The following is a 24974-nucleotide window of genomic DNA, read 5'->3' as shown; positions in this document are numbered from 1 at the left end:
GAGGCGAGCGAGCGCAATTGCTCCTGAAGAAATAAAGAATTAATAAGTCACCTTTTTGCCGCCGCGGACACCCTTTTGAATTTTTTTTTTTTTTTTTTTTTTTTTTTGATTTCCAATTTATTCGGATCTGCTCTGGATTTTTCCCCTCTTTTCCCGGGAGGACTCTTAAATAAAAGTGAGAAAGTCCACAGCGTGGTCTGAAGAGCGTGGAAAAGGTAACCTGTTTTCGAAGTCTGGGAGACGGGAGTCAGGCCGAGAGCGCCGGTACCCCAAAGAAGCCTTAACTAAAGTGCTCCAGGGTCCAGCAGGGGAGGCGGAGGGGGGATAGCAGAGGGACCGAGCCAGTAAAGAGCCGGTTTAGGGTTCCACGCCGCTGGGTGAGAATGACAATTCCTAGCTTGGACCCTTAGACCCTCCGTTCTCATTCAAGGTCGGGTCTCTGCTGAGCCAAGGCTTAAGCATTCCCGGGTCCTGCTGCATAGTGTGGAAGGCAGGCTCGCACCCTGTCAGTTCCTTGCGGGCTGCGATGGTATTGAAGGGCTTGGGCCGTCAGGTCCGGAAAGGTGAGAGGATTTAAACCAAGAAGGCTTGGATAAGTGGCCTAGGTTGCGGCTGGTCTACTTCCTTAGCTGGCTGGAGCCTGAAGTCGAGGCGCGCCAAAGCACGATCACCTCTCTACTAACAATGCTTGAGGTATCGAGTCACTTTCTTGACAGATCAGGTCCGCCGGACCCAGAATTCGCGTTGAGCCGCTCCGGAGACTAGCTCTTGGAGGCAAAAATAAATAAGTAAATAAATAAAAATCCCTTCAGGTTTTTTCTTCCTTTCCTTTCTTCTTTCTTTCTTTCTTTCTTTCTTTCTTTCTTTCTTTCTTTCTTTTCTTTCTTCTTTCCTTGCTCCCTCCCTCTCCTTCCTTCCTCTGTTCCTCCTTCCTTCCTTCCCTCCTTCCTTTTTAAAAATAGTAGTTTTGCCTTGATCTGCTTCCGAATCTCATCTGGCAGTTGGCATCGCCAGGTTCTCCCCTGTCCTAGCAAACTCTCCCGCCTTCTTCCTCCCATCCCCAAAAAAGTTTGACTCCGGCTGGAAAACGCATTAATGAATGTATCTGTGGGAAGAAACGGAAAGTGAATGAGTCAGGAGGGCCACCTTCGGCCAAAGGCCCAAGGGAAAGGAAAGAGGCCAGAGGCGTTTGGCTTTGGATTTGGGGAGGGGGGGAAGGTGATGGGGGAGTTGCAGACTTCAGGAATCAGGCAGCGGATACTGGGCGTGGACCCCGTCATTGTTCCTGGCCAGCTCTTATCTCTCAGGAGCAAGTATCCTGTGTGCGCAGTGCATGAATGTATCTGGGCATCTCGCATATATTTATATAGCGAGTGATGCGAAAAGCAGGGCGAGGAGAGGAAGAAGGGGGTGTGGGGGAGGGAAGACAAGAGAGAGCAGAGAAGAGAGGAGAGAGAGAGAGAGAGAGAGAGAGAGAGAGAGAGAGAGAGAGAGAGAGAGAGAGATAGGACTTCCTCTCCGATCGCAAAGTGAAGTCACTTCCCAAAATTAGCTGAAAAAAAGTTTCATCCGGTTAACTGTCTCTTTTTCGATCCGCTACAACAACAAACGTGCACAGGGGAGCGAGGGCAGGGCGCTCGCAGGGGGCACTCAGAGAGGGCCCAGGGCGCCAAAGAGGCCGCGCCGGGCTAATCTGAAGGGGCTACGAGGTCAGGCTGTAACCGGGTCAATGTGTGGAATATTGGGGGGCTCGGCTGCAGACTTGGCCAAATGGACGGGACTATTAAGGTAAGCAGCGGGGCAGTGGGCGCGGGGCGAGAGCCGACCGGGGAAGCAGGAGGGTTGGGCGCCGGGGTCCCGGAAGACGTGGCCGATCTCCCTTCCTTCCGCGCCCCGGCTTCGCGCCGTCTCCTCCGGTGGCGAGTCCCCCATTCCGAAGAGGCCGACCAGCCTTCCCGCCCAGGGCGATCTACCCCCTCACTCCTTGCGCCACACTGGAATCCCGAGGGCTCCTACTGCGCCGCCTGAGGGGCTGCGAGACCCCGGCAGCTGAAACCTGGGGACTCGGGGCGCGGACCAGAGTCTAGGGCGGGAGATCGCCGGGTCGGTTCTCACCCGGCACCCAGACGACCTGGCCGCGGCGCCAGGCACTGGTCTGGCGGCCAGCTTCCTCACGCCAGAGGCCGAGATCAGCGCGGGCAGGAGCAGCGTTCGCCGCCAGCCAGGGTTCCCCGATCCCCGGGGCGAGCTGGAGGTTTAGTTGCAGGAGGGGAGAGGTTGCAAGGAAAGGTGTCTGAGAGTCCGGCCGAGCCGGCGGGTCCAGATGGAAGTCCCTGTTTACATGTCAGCTCGACCGGTTTCTCTTCCCCCTCTCTCTGCTGCTGCCCGGCGATCTGCGGACGCCGGCAGCCCGGAGCTAACGGGCCCGCCTCGCTATTCCTCGGGCTAGGAATCTCCTGGCTCTCCGGATCCTCTGTGCCTTAGATCCCGCACACTGTGTGTGCGCCAGCTTCAGAGCAAGGGATCCGGGAGCTGTCCTCTCTATAAGGATTAAACTCCTTCACGGCCGTCCGCCTGCGGTGGCTGGTTCTGAGCCCATGGCCTAGGGCTTGCGGATTCCACCCCCAACCCCCATCCGCGCCGGCCCAGCTTGGGTCTAGGTTGCAAAGTGCAGCCCAGCAGACCCGTGCGTCTGGGTTCCCTGTCACGCTTCAGAAAGGCAGAGTGCTCCTTCTGAGAGGGAAGTAGGGCCGGGAGCAGAGAGGAGGGACACCCCCTAACGTGACTAGCCTAAGAGGACTTAGGAGAATGAATGAGACCAGACGTTAGCTTCAAGGCTGCACGTCAAGCAGGAATTGGTCTGGAAAAACTATCAGGCTGGTGAGGTGAGGACTGGCAGAGCAGCCATTCTCCAGAACCCAGAGGAATCCACTTCCTACTCACGGCTTGACTAAGAGGAGGTTAAGGTGTTGGCTTTAGAGAATTCAACAGATTTTTATCTTCTGGGTGGGGTCAGAGTGCTTTTATTTTCTAAGAGTCTCTCTCTCTCTCTCTCTCTCTCTCTCTCTCTCTCTCTCTCTCTCTCTCTCTCTCTCTGCTTCCCTCCCTCCCTCCCTCCCTTCTTTCCTCCCTCCCTGAAACATGCTGACTTAGGTAAAAGGCACCAACTGAAGGAACTTGAAGACAGAGATGAGATAACCAATTGTAATTGGGTTTTTAACATAATCAAGTAGCCACAGGTTTATCAAACTTGACTTGAGTGGGTTCCCAAGAGGTGTGCTCTAGAGAACTGATAGTGGAGGTCACTGGGCCCTGTTTCTCTGCTTCCTGTTGGTGTGTTCTTGCAAGTGCCTACATCCCCTGGTTCAGTAACCAGATGATCCTTCTAAAATCTCCACACTTCCATTCAGAGCACCTGCCAACAAAACACCCTCCCCTCTAATCCAGAAGGGCGGTAATGTGGCTCCAGAGGCTTACTTAATGTGGACACTCTGAGAAGGAGTGAAGCAATATCTGTGCAGTGTTCAGACCTCTAAGCACAGGCCCTGAGCCCTGGAGGAAGCTGTGGTCTGTGTACCCAGGATGTGTTAACCCCACACTGTGCACATTAGGATGGGCATGACAGGCATCAAAAGCAACCTTAGACCAGGAGGTTGCAACTTCATACCAAAGATGGGAGTCAGGGCTCTTTTAGGATGAATAATGGGAGCCCAGGAGCACCCACCCCCCAAAGCCTCCCAAGAAACACCTTGTTTCTCACCTGGTAGACTTAACCCCAAGTCTATCAATCACTTTTCAAGCTCTCTTCTGAACCCCAAGGTTCTGGAGGATTGAGTAATTAGTGTATCCTTTAGCCTTTCAGCTGTGTAGAAGCCACAGGTTCCTGTTTGTATCTGACCTTCTGATTTGGGGGATCCTAGACCCCACTTACATGATGGTTCAATTCCATGCTTGTGTAGATACTAAAAGACTGACTTGGAAGAAAGGTCAACCTTACTATATGAATTTACAGCTATAAAACATCTTTGACCTTCATAATCGTCATAAAAACCCTACAGGACTACTTTACACTGGTGTTTCCAGTTGCTTGTAAACTAAACCACTATCCTGACCTACATGGACAAAGGTCAGAGGGCACTATAAATCAAATGTAATCTGTAGACACAGACTTGGAGTATTTAGCTTGTCAGTTTGAACAGCCTGGGGAAAAAAATCAGCATAGAGTGATTCTCTGATGTGATTTTAGGCACCTGCATGCATCTTTCCCAATCACAACACTTGAAAATACCTGTAGGTCTTGGTACCCAAGATGTATGTGGTCCAGGAAGCCAGGGAAGTCTGGCTTTCTGTACAACAGCCCCTGTTTTGTTTAGCATTCACAGAACCCTACGGAGTTGTAAATTTCCAATCATGCTGCCTTTCCAAATTACGTTCTCTACTTTTCAAGAAGATCTGTTGTTCATCTTTAGCTATAGATGAGTTAACCTGCCATATTAAAAAAACATCCTACCTCACCCCTCCTCCCCACACTGATATTATCAGTGTTGGAAAGCATGTGATGCTTCTTGCTGCTTGAAGAAATGACCTGGTTTCAAACTGCATCTTAGTTCTAGGCAAGTTTCCTTTGATCAGATTGATGCCATCTGTAGAACTACCAGTTTAAAGGGCTCCATCAAAGACTGGGAATCACCCAGAGAAGAGCTAGACATATGTGTGAACCTGGGAAATATGGAAAGAGAGGAAGGTCTGGGAGAAAACCTAGCTTTACCCTCGTTTCTACTACTTACTTACTTACTGTGCAGGTCATTACAAGGCTCGGGGCTCCTGGCTCTCGGTTTTCTCATCTGCAAAGTAGGTCTAAAGCAGCTTCTTTAGATAAGTCGAAGTGAGACAGAGATAAGATGTGGTGCTCGTTCGTTGAACTTCATCTTGCCTTAGTACTTATAGAGATCTGTTGCTCTTAATAATAGAATGTAGGTCTGAGCTTAACATTGTGCGTATTTCACGACTTTCATATGTATGCATTTGTGGCGTACGTCTGGTGTTCTAAGGCTGTTTTGTATGTGTAGGATAATCAGAAGTTGAAAGGCATCTAGAGGTGGGTGCACATAGAGACTAACGTGATTAGCGCTCACACATGATGGTGCTGTACCAGGTAGGAAGGGCACTACCAATAAAGAGTGTAGGGACCTGAGTAGAGATAGCACTTCTAAACAAGCACCAAGGATGGTAGAGGAGAGAGGGAAGCTGCCTTCTATGAACCAGAGAAGAGCCACATGCCAGATGGAGAGGTGACTGCTGCTCTCGGGGCAGAGAAATTGGGAAGGAGCTCTGAGAAAAAGCAGTCAAGAAAGAATAGGAGCAGACCTGGCTTCTGTATCCCAGAAGGTGTCTGTCACCTAAATTCACAAGGACACCAGGCAAACTAGATGGTCATTTTGTCTGTCCCCATGAACACATGATTGCTCTCTGAGGCGACTTCTAAGTCAACTGTTGCCACTTAAAAGCCTTCTTCTCATACTATTGAAATCCATTGGTGTGCATTTTTAAAGCTATAGAGACTATTTATCCTGGTGTTCTTGTTTTATCTACCAGAAAATCAAGGTCCAGCATTCTAAATACCAAGTTCATAATCATAGAAGAAAAATAGTGAGAATTCAGTGGTCTTAGGCAACAGAGTAGCATTTTTACTACTCTAACATGAGGATGTCACATCATGTAAAGTTATAGAATTATAGAGTACTGTCAGAAAGAGAGCTTTAAACGAGAAATCATGAAATATCTGGCACCTTAAACTATTGACACTTCTGCAATTTAATGACAAATTCCCACTATCTTGAATTATATCTGTACACACACACACACACACACACACACACACACACACACACAGAGAGAGAGAGAGAGAGAGAGAGAGAGAGAGAGAGAGAGAGAGAGAGAGTCAAAAATTTTAAATATGTTTGGAAAGTCCAATATTCTCCAGAATAAATCTGCTTTGACTCTATACATCATAAACAAAGTTTCCGTTACCAAAAATGTCTATCTAAAATATCCCATTATTTATGTAGTCATCAGGCCCTTTTACTGATGGCAGGCATGGGTAAAAAATGAGATTTTGCCTCTTTAAATAAAACACTCTCATATGTACTAGGACAGACTTAATACATCTATTTTCTGAACAGTGAAGCAAGAAGGTCTTTGGTAACAACCCCGTTAAATAAGATTTAAAATTTCAATGTCTTCTTTAGTTTGAGGTTAAACAATAAGTTGACATTGGTTTTAAAAATTGTTTGCCTGAAATCAAACCCTTTCCCCCTAGAAATGTATCATTAGTCTAATTCCTAGTAAAAGACTAAATAAATAAATACATAAATGCATAAATAAATAAATACAAAGTCTTGACATGTTTCGCCATTAAAAAATGTCCTTTTGTTCTACCTTAAACCTCACAAAATATCCCCAAACTAAAGCCTCATTCAACCTACAGCTAGATATATAGGCATTCAGATTAAACCATCTAGATTTATTGGTTTAGAATGTAAAATCCTCTGTTCTCCTTCATCCAGATGACCTGCTGTACAATGTTGGCATAGAATATTTTTGTTGTGAATAACATGAATTTTTGAAGACTGAATTTAAAAGCCTGTCTATCTTTTGTTCAGTGTGTCTGTGGGTGGAGGGAGGGTGTGTGTCTCTGTGTTTGTGTATGTGTGTGTGTGAGGGAGAGAGAGATTGAGAGAGAGAGAGAGAGAGAGAGAGAGAGAGAGAGAGAGAGAGAGAGAGAGAGAGAGAGAGAGAGAGAGAGAGAGAGAGAGAGAGAGAGAGAGAGAGAGAGAGAGAGAGAGAGAGAGAGAGAGAGAGAGAGAGAGAGAGAGAGAGAACATGTACAGGTATATGGAGATAATGGGGTAACCTGGACATTGGTCCTCACTTTCTCTCTTGTTTGTGATAGGGTCTCTTTGCTGTCAGCTGCATACAGGGGTCTAGTTGGCTCAGGATCTTCCAAAGAATCTCCTGTTTAGAACCCCATCCCATCTCACAGCAGAAGCCCTGCAAGTAGGCATCTGTGTTACTTCTGTCTGTCTTCATGTAATTCTGTGCATTCAAGCTCAGGACCTCAATCTTGTGTGGCAAGCTCTTTACCCACTGAGCCATCTCTCCAGCATCCCTTTACTTGTTTGGGAAAAAAAAGTCTGCATCTCATTGGCTTGCCTCAAACTTACTATGATGATCACAAACTTCTAAGCCTCCTGTTTCACCTCCTGGGAGCTGGGACTACAGGAATATATTCCGTGCTGGTCTATCATACACGTTTTTGGTCACCTCAAGGTTCTGCAGGTGTTTTTCTCTGCAAAAGGCTACACCCTGTTTCATTTTCTGTTGTTATCATATCTGCTGTGTCACTTAGTAATACACTTCAGATTGTCTCTCCAGAGATAACAAAAGGAATCCCTACCCCTTCCCCATACTGCTAACCCTGGGCCTAGCATCTTTAAAATGAGAAGGTCACTAGAAGAACTGTCTTCTGTATGGAGTGGAGACTCTATGCTGACCAACCATACAAATCCAAAGGTCTGACTGCTCTTGAGAGCCAGCCCTGGTGATCTGGCTTAGCTTCTCCACTAGAAGATAAGCTGTGTGTTCCAATGGAGTTTATCAAGTGTCATGGCAGCCCTGTGCCAGGAAAGAACCATCTGAAAGGCACCAAGGAAGACCTAATGAAAGGTTACATGGGTAGTTTCTAAGCCCTTGTCCCTTGGCATTCATCCTCGCTGCAGACCTTTGGGAGTTTATATTACCATAGCTCCATTTCACACAGAATAAATGGAAGTTCAGATTGGTGAGGTTGCTTGGCCAAGATTACAGCTAACAGGTGGCACAGCTAGGTTTTCCAAGCCTGGTCTTTCTGATTGCACGATACCTGCTTCTGTTGCACACACCAGCCATGCTACTTCCTGACATGGATGAATCTGGAAGCTGACCTTGAGGTATAGATAGACTTGCATGTAGTAATATGGCTGATGCTGGAGAGAGGAAATTCATTGGGGACAGAGTGGGAAGATTAGATAGAAGCAGATTATAGAATTCCTTACATATGTGATTTTAAAAAATGGGTCTTATAAAATATATAATCAGAAATAATCAGTTTAAATGTATGGTAGTCTATCATACAAACCCCTTAGTGAATGTGTTTCTCCCACTGTCCTCTTGATGCTTAGTCAATAGAGATGACAGTGGCTTATTAGATACTCTACTAGAAGCATCTAGTGAGCCATAAATACTAGACAGTAGAGATGAGTTTGGAAAAAACAGAAAGGTCCTTACATGACACTGCTTACTAAGTAGGTACCAAGCAGGGGAGGGAAAATTCCATTTCTTCTGCTATTATAAAAATGGGCTTATATAAGACCAAGGCACATGTCTGCATTTCCAGCACTTAAAATGTTGAGACGGGAGTATCCCAAGCCCAAGTGTAGTCTGGGACACTAAGTGATTTCAAAGTCAGGCTGTACCAATTGCCAAGACCCAATTTCAAAGAGCCAAGGGCTGTGGACTTAGTTCAGTGGTCAAGGATGTGCCTAGTCTGCACAAGACTAGATCTGATCCCCAAAACTATAAAAAATGTTTTAAAATGTTGATTGTCCCATTTGCTCCTTCAAATATGACTCTTTGCCCAGTGTTCTGAGGAATCTCACCATGAGGTGTGTTTGTAGTTGGGAGGTCTAGCCTAGGTGACAACTTCAGCTCTTTTTAAGAATGAGTCAACAGATGATCAGAGACCATGCAGAAGTGAAGGTTGTTTCCCTGAGACTCAAACCAAACTTCTATGGAAATTCAGAGAAGTGTGACATTCTCTCATGTGTAGGTCAGGCCAGTTGTCTTGATTAGTAACACTCACATTTCATCTGATCAAATGGAGACATGGATACTTTTGTGCCTCATCCCAGTAGGATCAGAGACAGAAGGGATAGTTCACTTTCAATAGTTCAGACCAATTTTACAGCAGCTTCAAAATTACACCTGAAGTTTTTAAGGTATTTCCTATCTTTAGGTAACAGCGCAGTGCCATTTTCTTTATGATCAAAATCTCGAGAGTCCAAACGGTTTCAAACTCTCGAGGAAGACACAGACTTGAGTCCTGTGGAATGATTTTCCAAGAGCAGGTTCATTTACTCAGCCAGAGTTTAGCATCCAGGGTCATGGAAGACTTCTGTCACATTTCAGTGTACACATGCAAGAAACCTGAATTACAGGTGCCTAGGGAGCTTTAACCTTGCTTTTCTAGACATGTGTGGCTTTCACATATCTACTGAATTCTAACAGTCCAGAAGCAGATTTGTTCATTCTGAACAGGTGAGCATTTGTTGAATTTATGTGGAAAGGAATTTAGTCTGAAAGCAAATAATTGTACACTACCATTCACACAGCCAAAGAATAAAAAAAATAGCTTGATGTTGTAGATTATTCAGCTTTTAAACCATCTTTATGTTGCCTCTGTTGAACTCTTCCTCTGAGCATGTTGAAATTTATGTCTACAGAGTCATTTTATACTTAGACCTTTACCCTTTATGCATATTCAATCATTTATTCATTCACCCAAATTGAATAGCCAGAGTGTTCCAGAGATGGTCCACATCTGTGAATGAGAACAAGATGTTACCACTATTTTCTTTCTCCCTTTTTGCAGATTTCTAGAGAGTAGAAGTTTCTCCATTTCTTTATTTTGAGCTGTGATAACCCATGATTCCAAGGAAGGCAATATCCATTTGGGGGAGCTATTTATGCACAGCCTAGTGTTATGTGCACATTAGGTACAGTGCCCCAAACGACAACAGTGTAGAGCTCCACAGCTCTTTTATCTTAGGTGACAATAGTCCTTCCTATAGACTGCTTCAGAAGTCTAGAGCTTGAGCCAAGAAAATCCCCCCCCCCACTTCCTCCAGGTCTTCAATGTGTATATTAACCCGGAGACAAAACAAGTGACGTTAAAAAGATGGGGCTGCCTTGTGGCCCAGTGGCAGAGCAGCATGGTGGAGGCACTGTGTTGGCCTGCCAGCAGCACCCCAAAAAGGAACAAGCACACTGAAAAGATAAATGAGAAAGCTTGGAGACTGTGTCTCATACTATCAGGTGCAATAAACCACTTACAGATCAATAAAAAAAAGATTACTCATCGAAACATGGGCAAAGAGACTAGAAGGAGAAATACAAATTAACAATCAACTTAAGAATCTCAAGCCCATGTGGACATAAAGATATTCAAATGAGAAGAGTAGAATTCTTACTGTCACGACCTATGAGGACAACAAAAGATTAGAAGATTCATTAATGTGCCATGTTAGAAGGGGTGACTGCCTTGTCCTTATCTGTATTCAGAAACTGAGGACATGAACAAGATGCTTATTGTAGCATCCTTATAATGGCAAAGATGAAAAATGATTTAATTGAACCATCAGTAAGGCATTAGATAAATAGTTACAGAAAATATACATAAGAGGATGCCATGCTAATGTTTAATGGAACAAAATAATTCCTGTAGACACTACTTTAGAAAGTTCTCAATGGGATATTACCACATAAAAAATTCCAAACTGCATAATTCATTTATAAAAGATATTTAAGCAAATATATGTATGATTATTTATGTATACATAATTTCTAAAAGTATATATATTAACTGGTTAACACTAGGTGCCTCTGAATAGGAAGAACAGACATCTACCTTTCATGTCATAAATTCAAGGAACATCCCATTATTTAATCATTAGTAGGTAGTATTTTCAAAATTTAAAAGAAGCAAAAAATTAAAATGGACTGCTATAGATTTATTGAAACCAATCAAATTACCTCTACTGATGGATCCTGGGCAAGTCACCTGACTCCTGCTGCTCACAGGACATTTCTCTCTTTAATAGTCCCATATGTAAACTGAGTTATAAGGACTGCATTCTTTTCTAATCCTAAATCTATCCTGGCCAGATTATGTACTCCTGTGTCTGATTTAGGAGTGTGGGTAGCTGGATTCTTTGACACTCTTGCTGTCTAGTGTAGCTGCTCTAAGATCTTTTGTTACCGAGTGGCCCTTAAGACCAGCCATCAGCTAATTTTCTTAGGAGGTGCTTTGTGAACTTTTGGAAATCCAGTTGTCTCCACTGGCAATTCATGGTGCAGTGGTGTTGATCCCTTGTGTTAACACCATCTAAGAATAGGGTCCAACTGTGCACCGGGATCTTTTCTAAAAGTCAAGTTGCATAAAAAAAAAAAATAAAAATAAAATAAAAATAAAAAAAAAACACATTTGGCTCCAAGAGCCTTTACCCTGGACTTTTAAAAAATCCTATTTAATTGAAGGGAAATTGAATTTGTCTGGTTTTTATTCATTTACACTTAACTCTTAAGAAAACAATATTTTGAGGACTTATTTGATGTCTAAAAAGAATGTTGAGCCTCTTAATGAGTTTTCTGGAAGGCTTTTTATTTCTTTCTGCTTCTTAAAACAGGAAGTGGTGCAGAGCTATGGGTAAACATGGTCTGCCCCAGAAGGCCCCAGTTCGGTGTGAAATAGTATCATGGTCCATGTGTTTGGACCCAGTGGTCTGACTAAGGTTTCTTTTCGTCTAGCCCTTACCTAAGACTGGTTGCATTATTCATTATCTACCTAAGGGGTATAAAAACTTTCATGATCAGAATCATAAGAAGAAACTAAAAGGCCTGGTTATTAATCTGGATTTAGGTACTGATGGCTGGCCCTTAAGATAATTCACCCTGGTCCTTATATCATTCTTATGATATATGTATTGGTTTTGTTTTGAAGCAATTGAGTAATTCCAGAAAGGAGGAGGAGCGATTATCTAGACCCAATCCTATTGCCTTCAAAATTTATGGAGCCTTGTCACTATGAAAAAAATCTCCAAATTGACACATATGTCTCCATGCAGTTTGAGACTCAAAGTCTAATACTTCCTCCCTTTTTTTGGCCTCTTGGTATTGGAACTTGGGTTTTGCATGTGCTCTAGGCACATGCTTTACCAATGAGCAACATTCAATAGAAGGTTGTTTTTTATTTGTTTTTAGCCAGAGTCTTGAGAAGTTGTTCAGGTTGGACCCGAGTTTGATCTCTTGCCTAGGCAGGCATAGAATTTGCAGAACTACCAGGCTCAGCTCTAACCCAACTCATGCGACATCTATATATTTTTGCTATCTGTTTGCCATTGGCTCCTAGCACAGTGTGTGCTGGTCGAGTTCATTAAATTACCCCACTACCAATTATGCATAAAGGCTGTGTATTCAGAAAAAAGCCAGTCCCCAACTTTGTAGGTAAGTGTACTGACAGGTGGGCAAAAGGTAGGCTGTGAAATTGAAAGGCTCTGTTTTGTCATAATGGACGACAGAGGTGATTCAAAAGACCTTCTGTCACTCAACAGAGAATAAGAGGAGACTTTGACTTGACAACGCCTCCTCTTCTGCCTCCCTCATTTTTGCCTTTGTCCCCTCCCTCTTTAACTCCTGCCTCCCTTTTTGTCATTCACTCATAAGCTCACAAAAATATACATAGGCTTTAAAATAAGAGAAAGGATTTGGGCAGTTATAAGAAATACAAAGAGGAGTGTGTCCTGCCACAGGTAAAGGATCAAGCAAGGCTGACTTCAGGCCCCAGTTTCTCTTGAACAGCATTTCTTGTAATTTCAAGTCAGATTGACTTATAACTGCATCCCAAGCCACCGAACATCAGTTCCTTTTATCAGCCCAAGAGAGACTTCCTGTGGACTGGCCCAGCTTCCTGATATATTTCCTTTTTCCTTTGGTAGAACAAAGAAAACCATAGCTCTAAGGATCCTTGGGAGCAAACATAATTTAGCACTGAAAGATCCATTATTTTAAAGTTCTCATTCTCTATGCATAGGGCTAAATGCTCATTCTCCTCCCCACCCCCCAGTATTCTCCCCCCCCCAACCCCCCAGTATTCTGTTAGCATGCGAGGAGACACATGTGAGATTCTGAGAGCTCAGTGACTGACCTAAGCATATCCTGCTTGTAGTGTGGTTTTATTATTTAAAAAAATAGAAAATAAGGCAACTGTCGGTATGACTGCTTAATATGCCTCCCAAAGCAATCATCACACAGAGTCAGCTTAATATGCCCTTCTTCCAAATTCTTACAGAGTAAGAGGGCATTGGATAAAAAAGACAGATTAGGTTTCAAGATCCAGTGCCTTTACATGCTGTAAAGAAATCATTGCTCAGACATGACCTTTTCTTCCTACATACTGAAGTCCACAGATTCCATAATAAAGTGTCACTCAAATAGCATCTTTAGTACAACACAGGACAACTCTACAGGGTCTGAGGCCTCTGGCACACCTGCGTGTCCTTCATTTTTCAGAAGATAAAGGGCAGCTGGCCCCTCTGCTCCAGGAAACGGGCAGGCAGACCATTCTCCCAGAGTGCTCTAGGGATGGGTCCTGTGGCTTGGGTTTGCTGCTCTGGGTTGCTAAGCTGTTCCTTCTGGAGATTCACAGATCTGTATAGATTTTTCCATTCTTTGTGGTAGTAAGGGAATCCCCAGGGCATCCTTCCTTGCTCTCCCTGTTCTTGTCCCCCAGATGTCTTGTAGATCAGCCCTCATGGGCAGCGAGGCCCTGCTTGAGTTCACTGCACTCAATCTTTTTCTTCCCATCAGTGTGGACTGGGTTTGACCCAGAGTCTTCTCTTCCCAGAGAACCCTCTAAATTTTTAAAAAACCCTATGTGTATTTCATGGGAAATTTCACACGCCTGTTTCTGATTCATTTTCAATTAAAGGCTCAAAATACTGGTTTTGTAAGAGTCCTTTGATGATTCTGATTTTTGTTGGTTCATTCTTTCTTTCCTTCTAAGTGTCCATAGAAGTTTATTAAATGTTGCTCCCACATTTGCATGCTTAATTGTTACAAAATAATTGAAAACAGTGGAGTTTTTCTTCTTCTTCTGTGCACAATACAAGAGCAGTTATGGAGTTCGAAGAGAGAAAACATCTCAGAGATGAGCTGGGAAAATAAGGCCAGAGGTAGATTCTCAACAGTTAGATCTGGTGAAGACTCAGGGCTCATATTTTCTGTAAGGGAGATGGGGGTGCTCTAAAACATGTGAATGTCTACTGCTTCATTCACCTGGAGCCCACAAATATTTATTTGGGTAGACAGCCTCATCTGAGCGGGAACAGGTAGATTAGCTGTTTTGAGATATTAACAGTGTCTTTAATTTCTTCTGTTCAGAGGAAGTTAAAGGTCTACCGTCATCATAAGCCTTATTCTCTGCCTCCTTGTTGGTCATCAGAAGCTTTGATGGCAAGCCTGTCTAGATATGCCTCTGCACTAGCTCACTAGCTCTCATAGAAGTTTTCAAAGTCTGTGTGTTATCCCTCTAAAGAACTGAAGTGAACCCCAGGTTGGGTCATCCAAGTTCTGTGCCTGGTCTTGCTTAGGCCAGCTGGGTGGCACTGGACATCCTGTTCTGTCTTTCTTAACCTCATCCACACAAAAGAACTGAGACTAGCAGTATGCACTTCTTACCCCATAGATTTAGTAAGAGCCTGGAGTACCGAGATGCTTGGGCTTCTTGGACAAAAGCATCAGTTAATAACTATAGTTGGAATAAATACTGGAACGCAGATTTGGGGAATAATCCAGGTAGCATTTCAGATTCAGAACTCCAGGTGAACTCTTCCAAGAGAGAACCTGCCCATGTCTCTTTACTCTGAGGAACTCACTGCTAATACTCTGTCAGTTAAAGTGTGAAAATGTAATTTCATGTGTACACAGTGCAATTTGGAGTACTTCTTGCCTAAGAAATGTGATGAAAATTCTTTGTGAAGTTGGTAGTGTTTTGCCAGACACCGTGGTGGTAGCAAAAATGACTCTGTGAAAGTTTGAAGTTGGAGTCTGCGAGACAAAGAGCTTGCCATCCGAGTTTGGGGGCCTGAACTCAGAGCCTCAGATTCCATATGAAGTTGCATTCAGGAGAACCTCGGTAACCTCCACATTCCTATAGTGATTGGGGAGACTAGACATGAATGTCCCCAGAAGCTTGTGGGTCAGCTAGCAAAGAAGAGGAAACCTGTCTAAAACAAGTTTGAATTCATCTACACACACACACACACACACACACACACACACAGAGAGAGAGAGAGAGAGAGAGAGAGAGAGAGAGAGAGCTGGGGGAGATTTAAGTTTTAAACTTGAATATTAGCTCCCACTCATTTTTAGTTTTGTGATCATGGGCTAGATACTAATTTTTCTCTCCTAACTGCAAAGTAAGAGCAACAAGGATGAAAATAGTAAGTGTTATCATATTTCCCACCTGCCTTATTAAGTACCAGACACAAAAGAAACATGTTTTCCTACCCCCCCCCCCAAATGTGCTTTGTAGTTGTATACTGGGTATTACAGTATACACCAGTAATCCCAGTACTGGGAAAAACTGAGGCAGAAGTGTTATGTTCCAGACCAGGATGAGCTACATAGCAAGGTCTTGTCTCACACACACACACACACACACACACACACACACACACACACACACCACACACACTACACACACCACACACATACACCACACACACTACACACACCACACACATACACCACACACACTACACACACCACACACCACACACACACACACACACAGAGAGACAAAGATAGATAGATAGATAGATAGATAGATAGATAGATAGATAGATAGATCAGATAGATAGAACAAACCAACCAAACAAACAGCACTTTATAAGTGTAATGGGCCATGCAAATTATTACTATTTTAATTTCCTTTCCTCCTGGCAAGTGCTTAAATGTAACGGATAACAAATAGTGCTTTTTTCCCCCTCCTGGCACTAAGATTTACAAAAATGGTTGAGGTTGGCTACATTGGCTAGGTAGCCACTTCTTCCTATCTTTTTGCCCACCCATTTCTAGCAATGTACCCCACAGATCAAATGTCCCATACTCCTCTCTTCCTTCCCTTGTATCCGGCGATTGTTTTGGTTGTGAAACTCCCAACTCAATCAATGGGATTTTACGTAAAGAGCATAAAGAGATGGCAGGATGTGACTGCGGACTCAGGAATTCCAGGCTTGGGCTGTTGATAAAGAAACTTATGTCAAACAAAAGAGTGACGACCATCAAAGAAATGTTCCATCCAACGTGCACCACTTAGACCCATTGTTTACAGGTTTATGTCTGCATTTATAGAGCCAGCGCATCCTTGCTATAAAACCTGTGACCTTTGTAAGCATTCCCTTGTAATAATAGCTTTGAAATTCCCATTTGGCTGGCCAAATATTTTTTCTATTTGCCTCACCTCATTCACCAGGAGCATCTCTTCTGCTGTTTCTTCATGGCCTTCCCAACCGTAATTTTTTTTTTTTATGTCTTGGGTAAGATGTTTGTCAATTCACAGGGAGCCTAATGTGACAGTCCATCTGCTTAGGGCTTTGCCTTTCTCTTCTGGAGAGATGAATGTCTGCAGCAGAGTTGACTCCCTTGGTCCAGTACAAGGTTGTCATGGTCTGTCTTCAACTCTGATTCTGTCACTGAGCACAGGGAATGAAGGAAGCACCAAGCAGAAGGAGCAGGCCACCTTGAAGATGGCCTTCTGAAAAGGTTAGTCTCAGGGAAATAGTGGCTGTCTCCTAATGAGCCCAGAGAGAGCTTTCTCTATTCTCACTGCCTTCCAGACACATTGATCAGGTTATATCTCTGCCCTGGGTTTATGCTAAGCCACCAAATATGCTGATGTGATAGAATGATGTAGAGAGGAAGGACATTTGCCCCCTATCCTGCCTGGCCTGAATTAATAAAATGAAGACACAGAACATGGAGCTAGATGCTTCAGTTTGAAGTGCTGTGTGTGTATTTAGGGCAGAGATGAAAAACCTCCTTGAGTTCTTTTTCTAGGTAGATTGGATTACATACCTTGGTTTTATTCCTAACCAAAAGAAAAGAGACTTCAAAGTACATGGAGCTGGATATTGAATGGCCCAGACACTATGTCACACAATGTTAGAGACTACAACTATAGAAAGATCAGATCTGCTGTATCTTTCTCTAAGAAAACAAAACGAAGCTATTCTCCAAATCCATCCTGCTTCGTTGAATGAGTATTCTGAATTTCCCCAAAGCCTGAGAGCAAATGTAAAGATTCTAGTGAATAACCCCACCCCAAATGTACACACTCAATTCAACTTGTAAAAACTATATCTCAAAGTTTGGAAGCAAAGGGAAGACATTTGAAATTCATCTATTTGTTGATATCAACTGTTTTTAAAAGGCTTGCTTGTAGAGAGTTTCTGGATAGACGCAATACCTTAAACTTTTACCATGGCCCATGTTGTGTGCAGACATTTAGAAATACTCAAATAGCCAATACATTGCTGTTTTTCTTTCCTTCTTTCCTTCCTTCCTTCCTTCCTTCTTTTCTTCCTTCCTTCCTTTACTTTCTTTCTTTTATAGGTAATGCTGTATTCCTGGGTTTTATTTAGCTAAAGAGTACATTTATTAATTCTGTGTGGTAGTGGTCCAAATCTTTACAAAACAGACTTGTAAGGACAAAGAATTCAGAGAGATCTCGTTATTGGAAATGTGTGGTGATGCCTCCTTACTTCACAATGGACCAGGAAACCAAAACCATCCCATAGCCAGAAATAGCTTTTGAAGACCTGTCACTACTGAACTACTTCCTTGATCTATCTTCTCCCTCCTAAAGTTTCCATAGCTTCTGAAAACATTACCATCAGCTGGGGAAATGTGCAGTCAAAACACAAGTTCATGTGTGTGTGTGTGTGTGAGAGCATTTATCAGTTAACATGCAACAGGGAGCAATATTTCTTTTGGGACTACAGAAAAGTCACACATGTCTCTTTTAAGTTATTCATGGTTAAAAAAATTTCCTAGAGATATGGCTGATGCATTCACCCCTTATTGGAGGGAGGTGGATTGAGATAAAGTCTCACTATGTAGCCCCAGATGGCCTGGAATTGCCCTATAGTCCGGGCTAACCTCAAACTCAGAGATCCACCTACCTCCTGAGCTCTTGGATTAAAGGCACAGGCTATAAATTTATAAAAAAGGAAGATACTTAAGAAACTATGAGTTTTTCTAAGCCTTCTTGCCTCTATGTCAGAGGTCAAGGCTGGGAAAGATTAAGATTTTTTTTATCATAGTTGTCCGACTGAACCTTGTGCTAAAAAGAAAATGTCTCATCTTCACTGTCCAATATGATGGCCATAGACAGGCCGTTGAAATGTGAAATGTCCCCATTGCAGAGTAGGAATATTTTTGAGACAAGAAGTAGCTTTTTGCCACAGAGCCTAAGATAGCCTCAAAGTGTTAATTATGTCTTATCCCAGTCTTTCCAGTGTTGAAATTGAAGATTTATAGCACCAAATCAACTTGAGGAAGCACCTTTTAATTTAATTAAATTTAATTTTAAATAATACCAACAAAGTTATGGACAAAGCCATCGCTTTAAAGTCTTGACTGAGGTAGAAGGATGTGCTTGAATGCATTCTTTCCATGAGTCAGCAATGGGTTTGTTGTGTGCATGGAAGCCAGTGCTTCTATTAACCCTTTCATTATCACTGTTTTTCTTTCTGGGACAAAGTCTTCTGTATTGCAGACAGGTCTCAACCAGTCTATGTAATGATGCTGAAGTCCTTGTTTTTTACCAGCATCTCCTATTATATTCATGAGCCACCACACTGGACTACCTCCATTACTCTATGGAGATTCCAAAGTAAGGTAAATGTTCATGTTGCTAGGTTACCATGCTGGCCTGGGGTTGGAGCTGTAGATTAGCATAACAATGTCCAGTTTCAACAATGGAATCTGTGCTGACCACTAAGAATATAATATTTATTTTTCCCCTTCTATACCAATGGAGGCAATAAAAATTTAACAAAGGGATCTCTACAAATCATGATTGAATGTGTACTAGATTTGTTGAAGAACAATATGGGCCTTTGATATATGCCCTCTTGTTGGGAAATTAAAGTTGACCAAAAGAGTAGCCCTTATCCAACACGATGACTTTGGTTTCCTCTTTGGAAAATATTGGCATGGACCCAAATTCTTCTGAAGGTTGTTTTCAGCTCTAATGCTTTCTGCGTTATGCCACCATGAAAATATGATTTCCTATTGCGTAGGCCTCCATACTCTTAACAGATGGTTTGTTTCCTTAGTTCCCAGATCTCTGTAATTCTTTGTAAGGTGATTTCTCCTTAGTTATAAATGTAAACAAAGCAACTTAATTTGGCAAGTAACTAGCTGGATGGCCCAGGAAAGCCAATTTCCCTCCAGAGCATGGTTTCTTAACTTGTATTGCTTTGTGGTACCTCCATCACAGATGTGTATATTCTTAGTATCTCAAAGCATAAAGCAACTAATCTATTGCCTGCATGCTTTGTCTTGTGGATATCAGTATATGACTTTCTATACCTAGTACAGCTATGAAGTCATTGGAATTAGTACTAAACCCTTCCCCTGAGAACATCTGGCCTCATCATTAAATTCTCTCTCACAATGAGACATACGGTAGGTTTTCTGAGGCAAGTCTTTGGGTACATATCATGGTGTAGGTCAATTCTGTGTCTACCCCTGAATCTCTAACATGGACTTGTGAGTTGGGGGTATTTGAAATTGAAATGGATAGCCTCTTCCAAGAAAATGAGGTCAAGTTCACCTGAGGTCTAAACCCTACCTAACATTATTTTATGGTGGTGGACTATTGTGGTTCTGATTCATACTAAAACAAACCTCCAGGAAGAATAAAATGTACACCTGCCCACAGGCCACAGTGCGTGCCCAGTGTCCAACGGTCTCATCCTGGTTAATGGTAGAATGTAAAAATGGTTCTGTAGCTATGACTCTTTACAACTTCTCTCACCTCGAAATACTTTCCCTCTGCTCGTTTCAGATAGCAGGGCTGCATGAGGTAAAGGGGCCACCCAGCTTTCAGAATCTGAATGTTGATTTGCAAGGCTTGCTTTGAGCTCTGAGGGCTCGGACTTCACTGGCTTTTCTTTGTAGTGTCAAGCACATGGCAGGTCTTTATGGATGAACGGAGCAGTTTCCATATGCTAGGGACCAAGGTACAGGGGTAAAAAACAGTAGCTGTGGTTCCTGCTTTGGCAGAAGTTATGTGGCAGCTGAGCAAGCAGGTATTTAGTCCAAAGAGTTCTATGTGAAAAGGGAACTATGGAGTGCCTCCGAGAGTCTGACATGGGGACCTAACCTAGTCTCAGAGGTCAAAGGCTTCCCTAAGGAAGTAACGTTCAGGCTGAACCCTGAGTGATAAGTGGGAGAATGCACGAAAGAGTACAGACTTTTGATAAGTCTCTGCTAGTGAGCGGAGAGCTGAAAGGTCTGCTTCACTCCAGGGTAAGTCACTCCGGGGGCCTTGCTAAATTAAGTGTCAGAAGCTTAGTCATTCTAACCATGGCCCTTCCAGCATGGTCTGTGTGGCCACCGAGTCATCCTCTCTGCCACTTTCTCATTCGATAAAGGCAAGTAGAGTGTAATGAGGAATCGTATGAAAAGACAACTATCTTTGGAGGCGTTATCCGACTAGCATTTACTGAGTACATCGAGTTAATGTTTAGACTATCAGTTCATACCCCCTCTAACATGCAGTACATCTTGATACTTCAAGGTTAGGACTATTCCTAAAAGCCCGCTCTTTTTGGCTTGCTATGGCTTCCCACTGGTAGAGTCAGGCTTTTCCTGGACAGCCAGAGGTCTAGAACTTCTCTCATAGGTTTTGATATGAACCACTCTCTGACAGGGCCTGGATCTCCCCTGCCTTAGGTTTCCTCAACTGCAGATCATGAAGATTCTACCAATGATATTTTTACCTCAAAGTGATGTCGTAACGAAGATGGCAGTAAAAGCATTTTACAAGATTAAAAAAACAAAACAAAAACCCTTCTTAGCAAGCACGAAGTGTGCTATCTCTATGTCTGCTAGAATTTCAGAGGGAACTCTCTGATCTGAAACTCTAAAGAGGCACAGGCACAGGACTGATGTTGGCTTTTTCTTTCTGGAATTTCTGTGCCCTTTACCTCAGTATTACTTAAAACAACATTGGTAGAAAGACTCAGCAATGCTGCTGGTGATGGTGCTGATGTTGTTTTGGATAATGCTGATATCAGTGTGGTGCTGATGTTGTTTTGGATGATGCTGATATCAGTGTGGTGCTGATGTTGTTTTGGATGATGCTGATATCAGTGTGGTGCTGATGTTGTTTTGGATTATGCTGATATTGGTATGGACTGTGCCGATGTTGGTGTGGATGATGCTGATGTTGGTGTGGATGATGCTGATGTTGGTGTGGTGCTGAACACACAGAAACCTTATAGCACTGTGTTCTCATCAAGGCTGCATAGATTCCTTTATGATGCCCACTTTCCCAGTGAGAGGAGCTGAAGTTTAAAAAACTCAAGAAATTGACCCAAGGGTTTACAGCTAGTAGGGTCTGTCTGATCACAAAGTCTTTGCTCACAACATGTGGGAAACAGTTTGAGCTTCTCAGAATAAGAGCCTGGAGTTGCTCCATGATGAAACATATACCATTAATTTTTCTTGCCTCAGAATACATGAGTGTTAACATTAACAGGAGTTTAATTTTGCAATCCCCCTGGCCTTCTCCTGTTTCCACACCCCTTCACCCCCTTTCCTGATAGTACTGCTCTCCTGGTGTTTAAAGCCGGGAGTAAAAACTATATTCATGCCTGTCCATATAGAAAATGGCGTGCACTAAAATCAGTAAAATCCACGGAGCAGGGCTGGAGTTGAGTTGTGTCATTTGCTGAGAAGCTGCTACGGAAGCACTGAGTGTGCCAGGTCAACAGTATCTCACGAAATCAACGAGGGTCTTTTTACCTCCCCTATCCCCATCCCACCTGACTCTGATGCTCTATCCAGTGAGAAAATAGCATCTCTACCTCCCTGCTTTGGAAACAATAGGTTTGGCTGGTACCACTTCCCTCCGATTCCCACTAGAGGATCTGACAGATAACCTGATTGAATTCCATCCGTAAAGGTCATGCTTTGAATTCAAGGCAGGAGGGAAAAGTGAAGAAAACATTTTTGCGCTGATATCCCATGTGTCCTGAGCACACTGGGACCTCCCCCCACCCCCTGCACTGCGGTCTGCTGATAAGGATAACGTGGATGACAAGTGACACATTTCCAGGGCAAAGGAAATTCTCTGCTTTATTGTTTAAAGGGACCCACTGTCCACAGGGGACAGCAGGGTTGGGGAATAAGCCGTGGATGAGAGAAAAGGCAAGGTTGGCTGGGGGTAGATTGGGACAAGAAGGGACCACCAGGCTTCCCCGGGAGTGCCATCTGGGGAGCATTTGCATGGTTGGGAGGTAGAAAGAGGTCACTGTAGTTGATGGTATACAGAGGGCTTGAGAGTCAGCCTGTTAGACATAGAGGCTCATCTGTGATAGCATAGGGAACGCAGGCTGTTTAGGAGTCATAGCAAAAGCTCCAGGAGATTTAGAGAAGTTGATCTGGTTTTGACTTTAAATTCAGGACCTTTGCTTGCCCCGCCCCCTCCAAGCCAAAATGTCAGAAAGGGCCTGGTTTCCCTTTATGGAGTGCAAAATAAACAGATCTTCAACAGCGGGAGAGGGGCCCACTTCCCCAGCCCATCATGCCAGAGCTGGGGGTGGGGGGTCTGCAGGGAGCAACAGTTATTCTTCTGTCTGGTTAGGATTTGGCACTGACTTTCATTTTCTCCAACCTCTGTTTTCTAGAAGCCCGCCTGTGCGGAAGCACGGGAACAAGGAGCCGCTGATCTTGGGCTTTCTTGCCAGACTTCAAAGGTTGTGGAGTTTTCAGTCTTGAGAGTTCAGGGAGGCAATTCCAAGACTAAAAGCTGTAGGGTGGGGGTTGAACCCACCATCTGGGCCAGGATGGCAAACTCCAGTCCTCCCAGCCCAGGAGAATGTCCAGCCCTGGGCATCTCCGGGTCAGCTGCGGTTAGCTTGGCCACAGGGCCCTGCATTCCTTCTGGTCTTTGCTGGGTTTGGGGTGGGTGTGACCATGGGTTTACTCTGGAGAAATCGGAGACAAAGCGTCTAAATTGGGCAGGATCTTGAATCTAATGACTTGTTTACCATTGCGTGTGCTTTTTCCAGGGCTGGGAGGAGAAAGAGGACCGGGTGAGTGTGTTCTCTGTGGGCATGGGTTCACTGTGTGTTTGGGCACACTGTTGTTTTTCATTCTGAAGGGGTAGGACAGACAGCTCAGTGGGCTAGCGAGGCACCCTCCTAGCAACCATCCTCGGGCAAGCAAAGAGGTGCACTGTGTAATTTTCCAAGGTGGGAGGAAACAGTGGTGGGCTTCTGCCTCTGGCCGGAGTTTGGCTTCCGGGAAACAAACAGCTCCTCAAAGAAGGCCCAGTTCTACCACATGAAAGGCCCTGTTTCCTCCCACTTCAACTTCAAGCCACCCAAGAGATTACCCTCTTCACTCCAGCTCCAAGTGTACCCCAAAAGCAAGGATCCAGTCAGGAATGAACACACCTGTGATGTGGCTAAGGAATGGGTCACCGGACCTGGCCATGGCCATCAGAAGGGTCCAGAAGAATTTTCTGATAAGAAAGCAAATCAACAGAACCCCCCCCCCCCACACACACACACAGTTCAAGGACTTCTTTCCCTAATTCAGGAAGTTCTCTTGTAGTTCAGGTATGAAATGTCTGGGACATTAGATTAGAACCATTAGAGTTTACCCCCCAGGGACGAGTGAGGCTGAGGACAGCAGTGGACTATGCTGGGCAGCTGAGGAAGATCCCTTTCGTGTCTGTTGTATTGCCTGCCTCTGAGAGGCTAGTTACAATGTTTGCTTTCTGATGATGAAACTGAGGGTCCGGAAGGTTAATTGGTTGACTCGAGGCCATTCGGAGGCTACGCATAGCAAGTTCCATCCCCTTTTGCCCTCCTTCTAAAAACGGTTAACAAAGTGAGGCAGTAGAAACCTATTTGGGCCTCATCTCTTCAACTTGACAAAAGGGTGCCTGAGGGTACGGTTGATGCCTCTCCTGAGTGCTTTCAACTGGGTGTGGCTGATTAGAAAATGAGCTTCAAAAAAGATGAAGTCGAGCTCCTGAGGAGCCCAGCTGCACCTGCTTGTTGTGCAAAAGCTGTTCGGATGTCTAAACAGGCGTCGGGGATTCCAGAGCAGCCTCCGTAGGAGCCACAGGGCCATTCTGCAGGTTCCCTCAGAACACAGATCCCAGAAAACTGTATTTTCAGTGGAGAAAGATTCAATTAAACATGGGACCTGCCGCTCAGAAACACTTACATCTACAACGGCTAGCGTGCGCTTCATGTACTTTGAAAGTTCTGTCATGTCTGGGGATGCACCTGGATGCTGAGATGGTGTGGGACTGGACAACCTAACGGGATGCCTTTGCATTACTCTTCTAACTCCTCCTCTGTGTCCACAGGGTGTGTGGCCTAAGCAAATCCTTCCATTCCCACAGTTTCTCAAGCTGTGGACATGTAGTTGCAGAAATTACTCTTTAGACTGGTCTGAGGTGCCCACAAAAGCTGGTATCCTCAGCCTATTAGGGTACCAGGTTCTCCCCTCTGCTACCAGCATGTCCCTGGTGGGAGGACCAGGACTGGGGTGGGGGAGGGGGTGGCAAGATTCCCACTCATTTCCTGCACCTGGAGGCAAGAACTGAGGCTATTCTTCTGATGACCCATTGTTTAGCGCCTTTGTTTGTTTTGTTTTGCCCTTCTGAAGAGAAACTTCCATATTTCAATTGTTCCTCTCCGTTGCCAGGGTGGCTCACCACCTTTCAACTGGCCACTAGCTGAGTAGATGTCAGATCTTATTTATTCATCCCGGTAACCAGCACCCCAACAGTGGAGACCCATTATGAGCAGAGCAGCTGAAGGCCGGCCGGTCGGTCGACTCAGTGG

General features: G+C 44.2%; 1 protein-coding gene across 1 annotated transcript in view; it reads left to right on the top strand.

Moving 5' to 3' along the window:
- The first annotated feature begins 1493 nt into the window (after positions 1-1493).
- FLI1 (Fli-1 proto-oncogene, ETS transcription factor) overlaps positions 1494-24974 on the top strand; it is a 114282-nt gene continuing 90801 nt past the window's right edge. The window contains exon 1 of the mRNA XM_080929672.1: positions 1494-1788. Coding sequence (XP_080785798.1) covers positions 1771-1788 — 18 coding nt within the window. The 5' untranslated portion in view covers positions 1494-1770. The remainder of the gene's footprint in view (positions 1789-24974) is intronic.

The sequence above is a fragment of the Micromys minutus genome, assembly GCF_963924665.1.
Source record: "Micromys minutus genome assembly, chromosome: 16".
NCBI classification, from domain to species: domain Eukaryota; kingdom Metazoa; phylum Chordata; class Mammalia; order Rodentia; family Muridae; genus Micromys; species Micromys minutus.
The sequence above is the reverse complement of the archived record's forward strand: the minus strand, read 5'-3'. Positions and strand labels throughout refer to the sequence as shown.